This window comes from Pezoporus occidentalis, unplaced genomic scaffold, assembly GCF_034315485.1.
Source record: "Pezoporus occidentalis ecotype Australia unplaced genomic scaffold, CSIRO_AGI_Poc_V1 ctg50, whole genome shotgun sequence".
In the NCBI taxonomy this organism is placed as follows: Eukaryota; Metazoa; Chordata; class Aves; order Psittaciformes; family Psittacidae; genus Pezoporus; species Pezoporus occidentalis.
In genome coordinates, this window is record NW_026915836.1 from 2,616,310 (window position 1) to 2,635,649 (window position 19,340).

At 39.7% G+C, this 19,340-nt stretch overlaps 1 protein-coding gene across 2 annotated transcripts in view; it reads left to right on the forward strand.

Annotated features, from left to right (window-relative positions):
• RBKS (ribokinase) overlaps positions 1-19,340 on the forward strand; it is a 70,929-nt gene that overhangs the window by 34,884 nt on the left and 16,705 nt on the right. For both annotated transcript variants that reach the window (XM_062637044.1, XM_062637043.1), the window contains 2 exons: positions 4,479-4,570; positions 14,130-14,318. In XM_062637044.1, coding sequence (XP_062493028.1) covers positions 4,479-4,570; positions 14,130-14,318 — 281 coding nt within the window. The remainder of the gene's footprint in view (positions 1-4,478; positions 4,571-14,129; positions 14,319-19,340) is intronic.

A 19,340-nucleotide genomic window follows, 5' to 3' on the forward strand; every position in this document is an offset into this window, starting at 1 on the left:
ATGCTGTGAAGAAATACAGTATAATCTTGTTAGGTCAGGAACCATTGGCCTGACTCTGGTATTATTCCAGAGTAGAACAAGGATAATGAATGCAAGTCAGTGAAGTTGTAAACACAATGAAGTGAATGAAATGGCCTCAAAAACAGACTTATGCCCTTGTTCTCTTAGCACAGCAGTAGGTATGGCTGTGGTTTTCTGCATAGAAGTAAACATCTTTAAAGCTTTTTCTTCTTAGCCAACATTCTTAGAGTGTGACTTGACATGTTGCCTTTGAATAGACAGTCATGGTCTGTGAAATCATTAGTAAATTGTACTTTTAAATGTAGGTGCTTGTTCCTTCAGTGTGTATATATGTAAATGAAAACTGTCATTTTGCTTGAACAGGATGGGGTTTTACTACCAACATGATGGCTTGTTTAAGTGCCTGTAATGCTTTCAGTTACACAAGCACAATTTCCACAGTGCTTGAACACTAGGTAAATAATTATGCTAGTGAGACATCTGTATGAGATTAAAAGTATGTTGTTCATGTCTGTAGAGCAGATAAGACTGGGAGGGGATAGAGATGCGGGTCAGAGATGGAACTAGATGTGAGGCTGGAGGAGAGTGGCTCTGAAACTGAGGTGGTAATAGTCATAAACTCTATAAACAGAACTGTGCATGGGGAAAAGTTATTTTGACTTCTGTTTGAAATATCAAAGTTGGTTTCATGCAAATCTAGACAAAAACTTCAGAAAACTGAGTAGCACCTGAAATGCTTGTGATATAAGGGGGGAACAGAGCATACTATATTTTTTCATTATGTTTTATGAAAATGGATAAAAGCATTCTTAACCTAGTGGTTAATGGACTATAGTTGAGTCATGAGTCAATATCCATGACTTATTTTGTCTACTTGTAACTCTATGCATAGCTCTGGTAAGATGCTTCACACTTCTGTCACCTTCATATGGCAAAATGTCCGGTCTGTGACAGAAGAGAGGGGTGTTTTTTAAGGCAATGAAAATAAAAAATCCAAACCTGATACATGGAACTGGCATGCAAGCATTTAGCATCTGTAGACAGCACAATATATCGAGAAAAGATAGTAGTTAACTGAAGGCCAGCTATAGTTCTGTGCTGTCAGTCAGCCACTGCTGTGCAGCTCTCGTATCCAGAAAGCTTTGGTTGCTTCTGCTTTAAAGCAGTAGGCTACACATGTTCAAATGTCATGTGCAGTCAAATCGAAGTAAACAGCTGAGTTTGTAGCACTGTAAAAATCTATCCTTAGCCAACTGTAAATTGTTCCTGCAATTTTCCTTCTTTTAGCCTCCAATACCCTCATGTATAATGCAGTACTGCATCTTAAGAAGTGCACTAGACTATTTTTGTTTAAAACAGATGCAAACCCAGATGCCTCAAACCCCTGTTTCAAGGGTTGGGTTTTTTTTGCTTATTTGTCTTCATTCTTACTGAAAAAAAATACGATAAGATGGAGAAAGAATGTGGACACACAGGCAAGAACCCTTGGCTTCTGTTCAGCATCACCTGGATCTGTAAGCTAGAGAGGGACATTTCATGTTCTGATACCCACTCATTGTGGTACAGATTATTAAAGATATAGAGGAAAGGGAAAGGGAAACGGAAAGGGAAAGGGAAAGGGAAAGGGAAAGGGAAAGGAAAGGGAAGGGAAGGGAAGGGAAGGGAAGGGAAGGGAAGGGAAGGGAAGGGAAGGGAAAGGTTAATTGTGAATAATGATATGAAGTGAGTATGAATTGTAGTGGAAATCTGACAGGAAAATTCTAGGTCTTTAATGGCCATGTGCTGTGAAGCTGCTGATTTTTCCAAGACGGGAGCCGCTTCATTGATGGGCAAAATGTTAGTGTACATCTAAGTCTATAAAGCAGTTTTGGGGCTTCTGTAATGAAAGATTCTATAAAAGATGACTAATAATGTCCAGCCTATTAATACTGTAGTGAAAAATGGGCTGGAAGCAACCTCAGTTATTAAGGTTCTGTGCCACCTGCAAGGAAAGGATCTATTTTTCAGGTGCTTCACCTTTTTAATCTCGGGCTGTGATTTTTCAGATCAGTTGTTTTTCTGTGGTTAAACTCCTTGTAATTTCTGCCAAAGCACAGCGGCTAAAAGGGCTACCCCCTTTTTAAATTATGAATGCTGCCTACCTTAAAATTTACATGAGTCTTGGTAGCAAAGGAGCTTTCTTTCAAAGAAAAGCCTTTACAATAGCATGGAAATCTGCATGATTTTTACTGTATCATCCGCCTTTGAGAAATAACTACTTTCCACATAGACTTGTTAGAGCTTCACAGCTAGCTTCCCATGAGAGCCTGTCCATGCAAGCAGTTGTCCCTTTGGGCAGCATGACTTTCGGTGTAGTTCCTGAATCTGGTTTTAAGTAACTTCTTTTATACTACTGAAGATCTCTCACAGGCCCAGGAAGTGCAGAGCAGGAGAATCCTTGATTTGAATACAGAAGAGAGAAAGCTGGACAGGAATGCTGGGGACGGAGAGTAGATTTCAAAGAGAAGTGTAGGAGGGATTTGCTTGATTTTGGGGGTGGCAGAGGATGAAGGAAGAAAGAAACTGAAAGAGGAACAAAATTGGAATAGATAATAGGATTTGTTGAATTTGAATAGAAATTGGAATATGGAGGTAGGGAGTAGGCTGTGGGTACCGGAAGAGGAAAAAAGAAAACATAGAAGGGGCATAAAGAGCTATTATGTGATACAAGTTGAGTGAAAAAGGTTACTATTGCATTGTGCTTATGTAAGGAGGCATCAAGAATGGAAGCTAGGGGAGGAGTATGGATTCTTGGCAAAGGATGAGAAAGAACTGGGCAAAAAATAATTTGGTGTTCCTCAGGGAGACCGAACAGATTTCCCTGTTCACAAGCTATGTGCTTCTTCACAGCCTGAAAGAGAATTTTATGGTTCCTCTATCTCCCCCAGGCTCAGCAGATATTAAATATGGGAGCAAACTAATAGTAATGCATTGCACACTATTCATGATGCATCTGTATTACTTAAAACCCAAGTTGGAACACTTCCAGTGCTGCTCGTGACCCATGTATGCATTGGTATGATACCACGACAGAGTTTGTTTTCCAATATGTGCTGTTTGTTTGTCTTACCTAGGTAGGAAAGTATACCTTAAATATTTGTGTCTCGAAAAACTTTGTTAGGGTTGCAATTCAGGAAATAGGAAATGCAAGAGTTAAGGTTGCATGTGAAACCTTAATTTGTATCCTTTCTGCATATGTATTATGTTGCAGTCTTTAATTATGTGATCACATGCTGTTTTTCAGTGGTATGTGATTATATAATTAAAGAGTTTGTTATAATACATACTGTATTGTAATAATATAAGGGAGCCAAATTAAAATTTCATTGGAAATCCTAATCCTTGCATTTTCTGACTTCTGAATAAATGTCTTTGTCACTTTAATACTCATTTTACCAAAGCAGGTAGAGAAACATGATAAAGTTGTACAGTCAAAGGCTAAAACTCTCAGTGTATCAAAAGGTCATCTTCTGAAGTCATCAGTACTCAGGTTTCACAGGTCTCTGTGCATCTTTCTCTTCTAGGGCATTAACTGGGATTCCAAATAGTCTGAATATTATGTGCTATAGCATAGGGTCTAAAACTTAGTCTGAAAACACAGGCATCCAATTTGGAAGATCTGATCACTTACTATAAGGAATATTTCTAATGTAAGAGAGTGTGCTTTGTGTAAAAATGATGGCCTTGTGGCTAAGACACAGAAGTATTCATCATGAAATTGGCAAAGTAGAAACCAAGTCTGAAGATTTCCTGTGCTAGCAGTGAGTAAGTCACTGTCCTCATGACAAACCTTTTCTGCTGTTACACAGGGCCTTAGGCTACAGTTTAAAGTTAGGTTAACTAACATACTCTACCACGTGTTAAGTTTAGGTCTAGCTCTGCCAGATAGCATATTAAAAACATACAATGCCTCGTCTACACTACAGTTTTATAATGTGGCAGTTTGAACAAGTTAGGTAACACATTCAGAAGCACGTTTAACTCCTTGTCTGGACATGCCCTTCATTACTCCATACCCCTGTTGCTTCATGCACAGAACGCAGATAACAACGCTGAAAAAACTCTAGAACTATACTTACTAAAATCCTGGAAGAAGCATCATCAGTTAAACAAACTGCATTGCTGGCTAATGCTTTCCCCTCTTTTTTAGTCATTTCTTGGTTATTTTTCCTGTTACTCTTCTGTCATGTTCCCACCATGACAGGTGCCTGCGCATAAATCAGAAGGAACTTTAATAAAGTAAACAAAACTTCTAGCATTTCTATAAAATGAGGTTACAGGAACCAAGAGTCATTTGCATGTTAATAATAAGCATTGGGGGCTGTGAATTAAACTCAGTGGTATTTCAGGTGATGGTTTATGAATCTAAACCACCAGAGATTTAGACTTTTTCTTTCTTTTTTTTTTTCTTTTTCCAGTAAAGACTTTATTTAATCCAGCTCCAGCCCTTGCTGACCTAGATCCACAATTTTATACCCATTCTGATATCTTCTGCTGCAATGAAACTGAGGTAATGGTCATATGTCATGTTAAAGAAGGAGCCTTGAGCAGTAAAATTTCAGAGAGATTCTCTTCTCAGTAATGCAGCATAGGGAGCAGGAAAACTGAGGCATGCTCCTCTCACATAGGACTTTGGAGGTAACAAGTTTGCCACCTGGCTCAACAAGCAGAGAGGAGTATTCTAGAATACCTTTAGATTGCACTCAAAATTTGCAGTGGGAAGGTTGTGTCCTTAAAACAAATCCATAAAAGGACACTTTTAAAACGTTTTCAATGAGTGGGAAATATTTAGATAGATCCTTGTCCTTGTCTGCAGTCCCTTGATATGATTAGCAGGAATGTGCTAGCCATAGTGTTCTGACAGTTTTAAACTCACTTGCCAGGAGGTGATGCACGCCTGCTGCACTTGATGGCAAATAGTAGCTTCATATGCCTTTTCCTGTCAGATCTGTTTTCAGTGAATCTGTTTCTCTGGCCCTTCAACTGTGTTTTCCGTCTTCCTTTTTTTTTTGCCCTCCTTTCTCCCTCTTTTCTAATTCAAGTGTGTTATTTCCCAAAGGAAATTATTTTTGTCACACAAGAGACAAATTAAGCTCATCTCATAAGGCCTTTGTTGAAATTTCCTATTTATTAACATTATGCATGCTGTGTTCCTTCCCCTCACCCTTTCTTTATGTAAACAGGAATGTGGGAAAAGTAACCTAGTGGATAGAAGCCATGCCTTGATCATAGTTAAAGATATCTCCAGCAAACTTGATTTCTGGAATGAACATGTTACCTTGTTCATTGTGGAGATAAGGGGCAAGAGCTAAGAGAAAAGCTTGGTCCTCCTTATTTACAGGATTTTTGTCTGATGACAGTGTCTATCAGAGTAAGTTCTTCAAGACTCGATTACCCTTTTCTGCAAGTTCTTTTAAAACCCGTCACAAACTGTATCAGAAGTTCTCAGTTCACAAGTCTAGCATTAAAGCTTCAGTCTAAATAACCCAAATGGGCATCTGAATTTTGTTCTGAGATGTTTCAGTATGTGCCTGCCCAGTTCAGATACCCCAAAGCATTCGGGAGTTAGCAAAATAGCGATGTGGGAGATGGATGCCACAGCTTCTCAGGTCTCCGAAAGGCAAAGTTCCCAGTGTAACTGGCAGTGGTAGCATTTGTGGCTCAACCCAACAGCTATCAGGACTCATTTAGATGTAATGAAGAGAATGCTAAGGCAAAAGTATTTATTCTTGTTCAGAGGACTCGCAGGGCACCCATATGGTGTTTTCTTCATGCTTCAGGAAACACTTGTGCCTGGACTATGCCCCTGGATTAGCTAACATTTTGAGCTCAGAACACCCATGCTCTCCCACCAGTTTAGTAAATGTCATTCGTTGTTTGCCTTTTTCATAATGTCACTAGTTACTTCTTTTTTTTCCCCCTGCAAAAACTTATCCCCCATATGTTAGAAGCAAAACTTTGTTTTCTATTACTTGTCTATTCCTGACTTCTGTCTCGTTGCTCTTTGTAACACACATGTTAAAGTTTTCCCTTTGTTATACTTTATTGCTAGAGGACAGTCTTGAAAGAGACATTCTTTGAGAAGTTCAGCTTGCTGGAGCCAGAGTGTATTATTATGACGACCACATGGAGAAAAGAAAATTACTTCTATTTGAAGAACAAGAAATACAGGTGTATAATTATAATAGATCCCTGCTCACTCCTCTGCCTTTCCTGCAGAGCTGGTGGCACAGTTTGCATTCTTTTCTGCTATTTTCTTTTAAAAAGTAATTAACATTTGAAGATAGCTGGGATCACTGTAGGCACAGTCAGGCATAGAAATACACTCTCTACTGTTGAGGAGGCTTCTCTCTTCTGAATGTGTGGAAATGGTAGACCTGGAAGTTCCTGCCAGCCATATGGGAGCACTGATCCAATGTGGGACTCCTACAGCATATTCTGAGAACAAGAATGGCACATAAGTACCTTTGCTTTTAGCAGTAACATTTTCATACTTTGCAATGAAATCAATTACATAAGCATGACTGTAATAATCAGTTATGTTTGATTTCATCCTCTCTGTGCATCTGATTTGTTACTGAATTGATTTTCAGGGATGAACTATTGCCATTGTTCCTTTCTTTTTGCTGAGAGAAGAGGAAGAATGAAGCATTTGTTTTTCTTATGTCACAAGTTTGAAAGTTGGGGCTTTAGTAATTGTTATATATTCATATGCCATCTGTTTTCTGTTTTCTTTCATGACTTTCTTTAATTTCAGATCCCTGTAATATATTCACTTGAGAAGTTTGATATAGAGATAAATGTTTACATACTCAAATAAAGGTTACCCGTCACATCCCTGTGTGGCACTTAAAAGCAATGTTAATTCTACCGATCTTAAAGATAATTCTAATGGTTAAGACTTTTTCCATTCAATGAACTACATATGCATTTCCTTTATCTTCTGACACCAGGAAGAACCCAGGACTTTGGTGATGCAGAACATATAATGGGAAAAGATCTTTTTATACATATTTTTTTCATTTCCCTCAGTACCTACTAGCAGTCACAGTCAGAAAGGAGCAATTGGATAAGATGGAATTTTGCTCTTTGCTCTGAGCCATTATGGCCATTCTTATTTTATGGATTTTTTTTTTAATCATTAGTCTCTATGGTCAAATTTATTGAACATGCCGCTTAAAAATGTCTTCCTGAGATACTCTGTTCCAGCTCCATTGCCTCTCCTGCTTGGTATTTCTAAGTTTCAAATAACTTCCTTCTAGCCAAAGTTCTATTTATGCTCCAGCCTTACCCCCTTTTGGGATCTTTTATTTTTGGTGGAGGATTTTTAGGTGCTACCAGGTGTACTTCTGCTTTATTGTTACTAGATCTTTTAAATAGTTAATAAATCATCTTGGATTTAAAGATGAGCATTCCAGTTCAGCTGCTTCTAAAACGCAGACATACTTTTAAACACTGATATATATATATATATATATAAAACAGATATATAGATTAAATTTACACTGATTTTTTTTTTCTTTTTTTTAGTTGCAAGTTTTGGTTTAATCACTTAAATTTACAAGTATTTATCACACAGTTTTACCAAAATGTCCTTAACTTTCTTGTTCACCAAGAAATACCTTTAAATGATAAAATCCTGTGGTTTGTGAATAATATGTGCATGTGTTTGCTAAGAGGAGATTATGTTAGCTGGAGAACAGAACATTAGCCATTTAGCTAGACACCTCATACACTGTGTGGAGTGTTTGCATTGTTAAAAATGGGGTAGTCCTTGTGATTAGCTGAACTATTACTGTGTGAGAAGTTCCTGTTATTTACTGCCACGAAGGTCAGGAGGTTTGATCTGCAATGCCTTTGTCACACAATAATGGTTTAAAAATGTCAGCTGTAGCCTCAGCCAGCCATGGGATGTTGGGTCCCAAACATGCAGGCATCAGATACAGCGTTGCACTTTATCCTTCATTAAATGCTTTAGGATTTAATGAAATCACATGCTGTATCTGGTATAACAGCACAGCTTGTTCTTATGGATTTATGTGCTAGAGAGAAGCAAACAAAATTATACTATCAGTGCATTATCTACCATTAGTTTGTCTAGAAGGCTCTTCACAAGCTGTTCTTTTCACTCTTGCTTGTTGCAATAATAATTTTTTTCTATGTCTGACATTACTTTCTTTTTATGTGGTTCATGACCAAAAAAACTCAGAGCAAATCTTGCAAGGTTATCAGTTCTTTCTTTGCTTAGCCTGTAGTTCAGTTTTATCTTTTCCCAGGAAGATCAAACTTGTTGAGACTAGTTTGTTAATTCCCAGATGTAGCACAGCCTAATCCCTGAGGTTTGTGCAGGAATGTGCTAGTTCTCAGTTCCCTTAATTCTTCTAATGAAAAATAAATGTATCCAATGTCACTTTAGTGAAAACCAATGGTTGTTCTTTTCAGTCATCCACAAATGTTGAGAAACAGACAACCCTATACAAGATGAGCCCTTTGGAATGCTTACCATTTTTTCCCCACGTATTTGTGTGCTGCCTTGCTGCAGCATGGCTCTAGGCACAACCACAATGTCAATACAGTTCATGTGTTGTTTTTCTTACTTAGTGTGTGCATGCAATTACTTAGCCCTGCAGGTTAGGAACCAAAATATATTGCACATCAGCGATTTCAGCTTGGTCCTAAACATTTTGAAGAGCAGCTGCCTCTCTGTTCAAAGAACACTGAGGAGCACTTCGGGAGAAGGAAAACTTCTAAATGGTTACAGCAAATGATTTAGTTTGTCAAGCTATTTTTAATGCAAAACTGAGAACTGCTTTCTCCCTGTTGTAGAATGGGTATCAGACTTCTGATCTAAATAAGAAAGGCCTAGCAAAGATTTGATTAAATGCTAACAGACTACTTTACGGCATCAGTGATAGAAAGCAGGACAACTAAAAGTAGGTTAATGCTAATTTTGTTAAAGAAAGCTGAAAGGGGTGTAAAAAATAGCATGTAAAAATAGATACCATCCTATTATTTCTTTTTAAGTGTTGTTGTCTATTGCTAGAGGTTAGATCATTTTTGGAAGAAATATTAAGAATGGAAGTTCGTGGTAGTATGTCCAAAATCAAGATACAGTATTGCCCTTTACAAGACCAGGGGGCTATCAAGTTCATAAAACTGTTTTAGAGTCATGGATTAGGACATTTAAGATACTGCTTATTAATATAGCAACATTAATCCTAGGGATAGTCTTCCTTAAGAAAAATAATTGATATGTCTAGTAGTCAAAACAAAAATAAGTCCTTTAGAATTAAAATATTCCAGAATGTCTCTTGAATTTGCTTTTTCTGTTTCAAGCAATGGAAGGCTACTATTACACCATAAAGCAGAAGTTGCCAGTGATTCACAGTATATTTTAATTCCAGCTTTGTTCTAAGCCTCATTTTATCAGTTGCTGGAAACTATGAAATTTCCCATATTTAGTCTAAAATGAAAGATGTTACTTTGGGGAGGGGAGGGAATAGCTTCAAGCCAATTCATTTCAATCAGTTTTTAATTATTCCAGCACGATAAGTATTTCTGCCCGTATGTATGTAAAAATTTTATAATTTGAAACAACTGGAACTAGCTTGGCTTGTGGCCTGATCTTGCAATTGCTTTTGCACCAGATCTATCTCACTGCTTCGTTGGGACTGTTCACATGTGTTAGAATTAATGAGATTGAGTTCTTGTGCTGTCATTCTCAAAGAAATCTTCTAAGGTACAAGCCAAGTTTGTAGCCAACTGGCTTACTGTGTTTAAATATTTTAGATCAAAAATATTTTAAGTTATCATATGTAGTTTTAGGTGGGTTAGCCTTAAAACTGGCACCGTTTCTGTATTATTATTATTTCTGTTCCAGCAGTACCTGGCAGCATTTGCAAAGCTGTTATTGTGCGAGGTGCACAGAAAGCAGTCCAAGTGATAGACTGCTCCCCAGAGAATTAACACTTCTTGTTGTTTCACCAGTTTCTATTTGCTGAGGATCATAGAAGCTGGGAACAGACCTCTGGAGGGCTGTAGTCCAACACCCTGGTGAAGCGTGGCCAATTTAGGTCAGATTGCTCAGGTCCAGTCAAGTTCTGAATCTCCAAGGATGGAGATTGCATGACCTCTGGGCACCTGTTCCAATGCTTCATCACCCTTGTGGTGAGAAAGCTTGTCCTAGTACTGGAATTTCCCATGTTCCAGCTTGTGCCTGTTGTCTCTAGTCCCGTCCCATCCCTTCAAGAGGACTGTGGCTTCATTTTCTCGATATCCACCCATTAAATTGCCATAGACAGCAATTATCTCTCCTCTGAGCCTTGTGTTCTTAAGGCTGAACAAGCCCACTTCACCCACCCTCTTCTTGTATGTCCTGGTCTTTGGCCCTCTGAGTATCTTGACAGCCTTCCACTTTAGTATGCTGTAACATGTCAGTGTCTCACTTGCGCCAGAGATCCCCAAAATAGATACCGTGGCGCAGATCTGGTCTTGCAAATGCCAAGCAGAGGATCCAGGACATCTTCCTGAAAGTGGCTGTGTAAGCCATAGGCTGCCCCAAACACACAACAGCCAGGAACACTGGGCAAAGGTTCATGTCACAGTTTCATTCTCACTTATAACCAGGGTAAACCAGTACTGCTGTTGAGAGAATTAATTGGTTTAGATTGGCTTTTGGGGGTAGTATGGGATTGGGGTGGCATTAATTTTGACACAAATCTGCCTTGCAATTCAATTTGTTTCCTGGCCACACAAATGGCTGTGCTGGCACAAGAGTATGGACCATGCGGGCCAGAGTGGAAGGGAAAAAGTAGGACCATTATTTACTGTAGCAGTGCTGGTTTGTGTTAACTTACTGTGACTAGACTACAGTCTACAGAGGCATGAGAGCTAACTAAGATTAGCAAGGATTATGGCCAAAAACCTTCATATCAGTTAAATGAAAAGCTTCAGTTAAATTTCTCTTCCACTTTTGTAAACAAAATTAAGAGAATTCTGTGTCGATTATTCATATAATACCCACCGAAGGTTTATTCTGACAGCAGTTTTGTGGAACATCCTCTTCCTTTAATAGGTCCATTGAACTGAGGAGTTTTATGGGACTAGCTGCAGAAAAATAAAGTTCTCGATTTGCTGCTCTTTTGTACAGTGCGATGGCAAATGTCCACATTGGGCTTTTAGCATTGTTATTCAATTTTTTCTTTACATAACCATTAGTTATTTCCTTCAATTGTACCACAGTTTGTTTTTTAAATAAGATTCTACTGAAGGGAGGAACTTAGAAACTCACCACAGTATTTAACATCAGTTGACATTTACCGCAATCTCTAATTATTGGCACAGAATCTGTCTGGCTTCTGCTGCTTTTATGGCTCTTCCAGCTTGTTCCAGTGTTTTTTAGTGTTACCATCCTGCCGTAGATGAGTTAGATGATAGGGGTTTCAAGCAGTTGAAGATCTACTTTTATACAGACTCTGTCTGTTCAAAATAATTTTGTTTATTGATACAAGCAGTGTAAAGATGAAGAGAAAGATTTCTGCAAAACCTTGCACATATCAGTCCCAGAACAATTCTTTAACTACCTAAGCAAAAAAGTCCTGTTGACTTGGGGCTCAGCAAGCACAAAGAGGGCATACAACGTATGTGCTTCATTAGGAAGAATATGATATTTAAATACTTCATTTACCTTGCTCATGGAAAGTGTAAATACAAAGTAAATAAACCCAAATTAGATGTACTGTTTCTCTACCAAAACCAAACCCATTTTTGTCCTGGAGACTTTGCAACATTAGGTAAAATGCCAGTTAGCCAGTTTTAGTCAAGGATCCGTGTTAATCCATTTTTATTCCTGTAACATGATGTGCTATGTGTTCTGGGTACAGGAATAGTCTAAGCTCCAGAGAGCTTAAAAATCATGAAAAGGCACAGACTTTTTAGACTCTTGAACATTAGAATAGAGTGTATGTATCTTATAATACTCTTTATTTTCTGTCCTTGGTTTCTCCAAAGCCATTATTGGAGTATTGACTCCTTGCAAACCTTGCAAGAAGATACATTCAAAAGATTTTGTGAGATACTATTTGAAACAAAGTTTCTTCATTGAAAATGCTTTTATAAGCCTTTAAAAACTGAAGTAGGTTCCATTTGCTTCAATAGTTAGTACTGCAAGAGATGTTTGAGCAGCATGGTGACATGCTAAAGAAAATTTGATGGGTCTACATGCTGTCTTCGAATTTAAAGCTTACTGTATCCTTGTCTGGGATCAGTGAGGTTAAAAAAAAAGTAGTTTTCAGTTGCGTGTGCACATTAACCACACCTTGCCCCTGCACTGCACGAATTTACCCACCAAGGTTTGTGCCACACCAGGTTCTGCCTTGCAGCGATCAGCTCGACAGTGCTTGAAACCATTTATGCATCTGTCCAAGTAGGGACTGAGAGCTTGGTCCTGTAAGTTTGAAAATTAAAAGCAGTAAGTACTCTGCTAATGATACTATAAGCTCTAGGGAGTGTGTTGGCATAATCTGGCCTTTCAGAGCCTAAGGGTGGCTTCTCTCTCCTGGGTCAGGCTGAAACACAGGAAATGACAGTGGCAAGCAGCGGGCGCTGACTCACAGCTGGGGGCGGTTTACTCGGGGATGGCTGTAGTAGTTCCTGTCCCTAGCTGTCTCCCTGTCTTTACTACAGGCATGGCTCATGCTCCATGGAGCAGTTGTTTAATCACTATAGTTTATAGGCTGTTACATCAAGAAGTATGTGTGCTGAATTCAGGTTTCGGTAATGCAGAGGAAGGTACTTCGAAATATTTCAGCAGCTGTTTCCCAAGAAGCCAATTAGGCTTCCCAAGAAGCCAATGTAGCAGAGGTCAGGAAGACGAGCGGGTGAATAGCTTCCAAAGTAAGTTTACCACTGAAAGTAACCCTAAGAGAGTGGAAGCTATGCCCGGTTACTAGGCAGTTAACTAAAAATACTTCAGATTGCATTTTTCAGATCCAGCAGCAACCTCGTAGTGCAAGATAAAGCAGGACTTCCCTCTCCTCAGTCAAGCAGGACAAGATGTAGTAAAGACAGCAAAATAGACTATGTCTCTTTATTTACAATTGAAGGCATACTGTATTATGCCACTGTATTTTCTCTTCCCTTCCTTGCTGTTTCATTCTTGTTCTCTTCCCTGCCAAAAGTACATGACAGTTGACAATGCTATGCCTTCAGGACGATGTATGAAGTGGTGAAAAGGATGCTTGATCCTGGAGTCTTCATTGCAAATTTTGGGGAAAATTTGCTCTTTGTTGGGTGGAACTAGAAGAGATTAATTGTAAGAGCCAGCTGGGAGAAGCTGACTTAAGGTCACCATCTGTTAGAAAAAGAGTTTATCTGTGTTTGCACAGAGCCAACACAGGAGAGTCAGTTTTGACAGAAGCCTATGGACATGGCCCTTACACAAATATATAATAATCTTGAGATGGGCCTTTGCCCACAGCAGGCTCCAGATAACTTTTAGGTATTTTTATCTAAAAATATATGCTAAAGTGAACAGAGTGGTCAAAGCTGAGAATTATTTTTTTCCTCTTGAAGAGATTTTCCCTCATGATTTCCCTCTAGCTGAACACTGAGAATTTAAAAGGGAATTTTAAAAGTTTCGCCCTTGGGGCTAAATATCCCCCAGCAATAGTGGCCAAGTTGCCATGTAGCATTTTGCACATTAGAGCACAAAATGCTTTTGCCAAGGCTGTGCCCTTGTGTTCATTTCACAGATGAAGAAACTGAGGTACGTGGGAGAAATGGGATTTTATTAAGAGCTGCATGCCAGGTAAGTCATAGAAACTGGAACAGAAACCATGCCTCCTGCGTCTCGGCCTAGGCTACTCTCTTACTCTCTTAGTGTGCTGTGCCTGAAGTACCCAGTGATTTCAGATGAGGAGCAAGACAGCTGAATTATCAGTGTAGGAAGTGGTTTCATGATCATCCTATAATACACATTTAAAAATGATACTAATGTTTTCAAATGCAACTGTTGTCCAAAAATGAATTCTGTCAGATTGTGATTTTCATTTGTGTGGGTTATTTTCCAGGCAGAAATTTTAACGGGCATCCCAGTTGGCAACTTTGAAGATGCTGCAAAGGTGGGACGCATGCTGTTAGAAAGAGGGTGTAAGCTCGTAATTGTTACTCTTGGAGCAGAAGGCTGCATGATGATATCAGTAGAAGAACCCATTCCAAAGCACGTTCCTGCTGGGAAGGTCAGGGCTATGGACACTACGGTACGTTTTTGTGGTTTAACTGTCTTGCTTTGGAAAAGACTGCTTAAGCACTAAGGGAAAGCAATGAGTAATCAGCCAAATCTTTGGGCACTAGCACAAAGGCTAATTTATGATGTGAAATTGATATCTTGCTTCTAGCCTCTCATATATTAAATGTCAGTTGAGTTGAGTTTTATAGTCTGTATTGTAGATGAGCTAGAATTATTATACATACTGATAGTATCTTCATGTTCCTCTTTTACTGAAGTCAGTACCTGTCTCTGACTGTAATGTTTGATGCCTGTGGCTTGAGCTGCAGTCCTGCTTTTTCACCTTTGCCCAGTCATATAACTCATCTTGTCCACAACTCAAATGCTGTGGGAGAAAGGAGTTACTACTGTCCTCACAGTCTGAAACTGAACATTTGGCTCTTCTGACACAAGAGTGAATTGCTTACCAGGTGCTAGCTTAAGGTCCTCAAAGACGTAATTTTTAGAGAATTTAGTGGAAGAACCCCAAAGTTCTTGCTGCTCCATGACAACTATTTTCTGATGATAGGTAAGGGATACTTGGTCAGAGGCATTTCAGTCTAAATGCAATACCCCCAGCAAAAAATGAAAACAGGACAGGCAATAGTTAAGATAGCATTGCTATGAAAACCTTACCACATTGCACATATGGGGCTATTTTGTGTTCCTAGTATTATCTGACATAAATCCAAAATAATTCCAGTGGAGTTACTGAGAGCAGAGCAGGTCACGTTGTATGTACTAACTATACATTTAAATGCCTGTTATAATAACGTCATATTACATATGTTCTGTTACAATAGTTCATTAAAATCCTGGAGATTTTGCCATCTGGTGCATTCCATATCTGAACTGCATTAATAATAACTAGTTCTTGTAGCATGTTTTTTTATCCATGGGCCTCATACTGCTTCACAAAGAGGGAAAGCAACTGCTTAAAAGATGAGGAAACAAAGGCATAGAGGACTGAAATTACCTATCTCAGTAGCATGCAGTGGCAGAGCTAGGAGTAGTCACTTCATCTGAGACAGAAGGTCACTCATAGATTTGGACTGTGATGTGCTGATATTGTGGAGGGCTGTTTCACTGTTAAATTGAATCCTTTTCAATTTAACTCTGAAACAGAGATACTTTGGCTTTATTTTCCTCTTTTGCCTCTTTGTCATTTCAAAGGTTGACCTTGTTGTTAGTGCTGAATTTGGAATGTCCTTAAGTTCTGGTTTAAGGAAGTATTGCTGTATTGTACTGTGCATAAGGTTCTTGGTAGGGGACTAGAGACACCAAACTGCCTCTGCCTGCTTTTAGCACTGAATTAGAAGTGCCATGGGAGCAAAAGGCAGAGCTCCCAAAGCTGCCCAGAAGCAGAGTTTATCAGTTTGGGAGCAACACCTTATGAACCTGGCAGTGTGGCTTGCTCTGAGTTGATAAAACCACTATTGCTATCAAAGCTTAGCCTTAGAGTTTTTCTTTACATCACACAGAAGTGATGAAGAAGAAACATGTGTGATCTGCTTCTTCAAAAGAAGCAGACAATTGCTGCCAGGTCAGCTATTGTTTGATATCCTAAGATATTTGCTGCTCTTGGAATAAAGCAGCAATACTGAAACCACACACTGGGGCTGAAAAGTGCTTTTTATCTTGCCTAGCAGTTCAGAAATTCATGACTGAACTGATTCAATGCTCCTCTTTTTTCTTTTTCTTTTTTTTTTTTTCTTAAATGAAGCAATTTCGTTGAGTTTACTGAATCCTTGCCCTGCCTCCTTGTGGCCACCAGGTTATTGGCTTTCACATAGCAGAGGATTTTCACAGTTAATTTTGTTAATCTGCTTAAATACCAGTGGGTTGTTTTCAGTAAAACAGCTGCGCTCAGTTTACTCTTGCAGACTGAATGAAAAAAGATGTGTTGGCCTTCCATTAGAAAAGTCTTACAGTGCTTAGACTGATTATCACTTTGCCTGCAAGCAAGTGGTTTTAAAGCAACCCTTCCAAACATCCTCAACTAACCTGGATAATTCTGTTACTAAAATAAATACTAGACTTCCTACTAGGACACATTACTGTCTTCAGAGGTATGTCTGCAGTGGATCCTTCCCCAGGAGAATAAACTCAAGCTGTTAGGTGGCTTAGCAAGTAGCCACCTACCCACAGAGTATTCAGAGCTGCTCATGTGCAAGCTCTTAGCATGTAATTTAATACTAAACAAAACTTGCTACCTTAAACTGCCCTGACTTCAGCTGCTCGAGGGACCACGGAGTCATTTTTTAAGCTGCCATAATCCAATCACATCTGGTTATGTGCCAGTATCCATATTGACATTGTTTGGATCCACAGAAGGTAAAGTTACCACCAGACAGACTTAAACGTGTGTATAACCCATCACAGGACTTGCAAAAGACTTGCAGACCCCTTAGGAAAACAGTCTGTATTAAAACAGAGCATGTCACTTAGAAGATACACACTTGAGATACAAAATGAACTTCAAAGACTCCCTTCACTGCAGAACTTTTCCCATAGCTGCTACCACTGCCTGGAGTCCTCTCTGCAGCAGTGCAACTTCAGCACTGCCTCCTGGCCCTTTCTGCCGGCCACAGCAATTCTGGACATCTTTTACAAGAAAATACTTGCACAAGTCCAGCCACAAAGATTAAGAATTTGAGTTCCCTTAGTCTCACACTGTGTGCTCCCCATTCTCCGTGCTCATAGGTTCATCAGAGAGGCTACGGGTTGTTAGACCGTAGAGCCTGGCTCTTCCTCGTAGCTCTTGAGATGGTTAATCTCAGAGTTTATTGGCAGAACAGTGGGAAAAGCTGGCTCCATCTCCCGCTCTGTGGTGGAACATGAATCTTCACGATTGAAAATCTGGCATTTTTCACCCACACTAAATCAATACTATAAAGGGGAAAAAAAAGAGGCTTGTTGATTTATTTTTTTTAGCGCTAATTATCTTAATGTGGGCTTTGCTAATGTATGCAATGCTTCCCATGACTGTTAGCAGAGCTCTCCATACACAGTCCAAAACATGTAGAGCACGACTAGGCGTTCAGAGGGAAGTTTTGCAAGACTCAGTATTGTAAAGCTGAAACATCTGTTTCTCCTGTTATAGCTAAACAGGGCAACAAGCTTTTGTTAAGAAAACAAACTTTCCCTTCGTTTTACTAGTTTCTGCTATTTTCTATATGCAGATTTTGAATGAAAACAAAAATAAGTGAATAATTGAAAAATCATACTCAGATTTACTATGTGAAAGCAATACCTGATGAAGCTTACTAGCCACATCAATGTGTATTTAAAGCAGATGACCTACGTAAGAGACATTTGACATATAGAAAAGTATTAATGTGTAGATAATATAAGAAAAGCGTACGTTATAATCTGTTTTCATTACTTTAAATAGTTGCTTTTAAATTCACTTGACTGCATGAAGTTAAATATATGCATTTGTTTTATTTTTGGAAGGAGCTATTTCCGCTTTAGGTGAAGCTAGTACACGAGGCTGCATTAAAATAGCTGTGAAGGATAATTATATAACTCCACTTCTATGACACTTCTTCAGTTGGTAGCAGAAGGTTTCACAAACCATTCACAAATCTGATAACCATTTCATAGAAAACAATAATATCATGCACACACATTTAGCAGTTGAGTGTGTCTGTGTGTGAAGCAGTTTGCCTGCTGCTGAAGCAGAAGCACAGCTGAGGTGGAACACAGCAGCTGCTTGAGAACACAGCTGTGGGACATGACTGAAAACCACCAGGTCAAAACTGTACTTGAGGTGAAGTGGATGATCTGTGTGATGATCCTAGATCGTGGCATCTGCTGCTGCACGAGCCCTGAACACACCGTCCTGGCAGAGGCATTCCCAGCCTGATGGCAGGGAAGGCAACACCGTTGTCTATGGTGTGGAGAATGAAGTTCTGCTCTTTTCGCCCCTTCACCCTCACTCTCCCCCTCTGCTTCTGCAGTCACGCAAAGTGTAATTTACAGCACTATTTACATCTATTTACATTTACTAATTATATTCCATTCAAACTGCCAAGGAAAATTTGTCAGAAGAAAGTAATTACTCAAAGCTGGAATTTGGCCAGCAGTGAGATTAGTTCCCTTCCATTTTGCAAAAGAAGACTATATGATTTAACAGAGCCGAGTGCTTCAGGTGGCAGCTGGGGACCAAGTCGTGCCCCTGAGGTACTGTGGAGGCCTGCCTAGGGCTTGGTATGTGCAGGTGGGCTTTGTGGGGGCTCCAGGTTATCCATGGGTTGTCCATGCCAGGCCTTCCTGGGAGGTGGGTCAGTCTAGTGGCCAGAAGCTGTGGCAGGCTGGAACATGTCTGCTGGCTCTGGGGCTGCACCCCGGGACTCGGGGTTTTGCCTTTTACTGTCATTGCTCCTTGTAGTTGAAGGTGGGGTGTCCTGTCTAGGATCTATGCTTTCAATTGGAGGGTTGGCACAGGCAGAATCTCTCCTGTGTGGAGGTACTAGTGGAAAATGATGACCAAGCAAGCCAGAGCTGCCCACTGACACCCCCTGCATCCCCATTGCCAGCACAGAGGCCACTCTGGGGAGGGAAGTACTCTAGGGTTAGTTTCTGAAACCTCTGGTTTGCTCTAGAGCCCAGTTTGAATCAAGATGCTGAATAGCACCCATGCATGCTTGCATCAGCTAGGGTGACTTTCTTATTTCCATCCCATCAGGAGTTTTAAGTACAGTTGCTCTGCTTAAGCTCTTTTCATCAGCTTTTACTTGACCTCAGGGTTTACACATGCCAATGCTGTGTGCACAAAAGTCCTGCATTAGCACACTCACAATCAGATCAGGCATCTGCGTATCTGGCTTAGGCATGGATGTATTCCCAGTGAAGGCAAACAGAGACACTTGGGCACACAATGTTTAAATGGAAAAGTGTGATCGCTTTTCACAGAGGTGCCCCTAGTCCAAACAAGTCCATGGTCTCCCTTTTAAATCTCATGGAGAGCCCAGCATGGTTAACTTCACAGTATTTCTAAGCACAACATTAA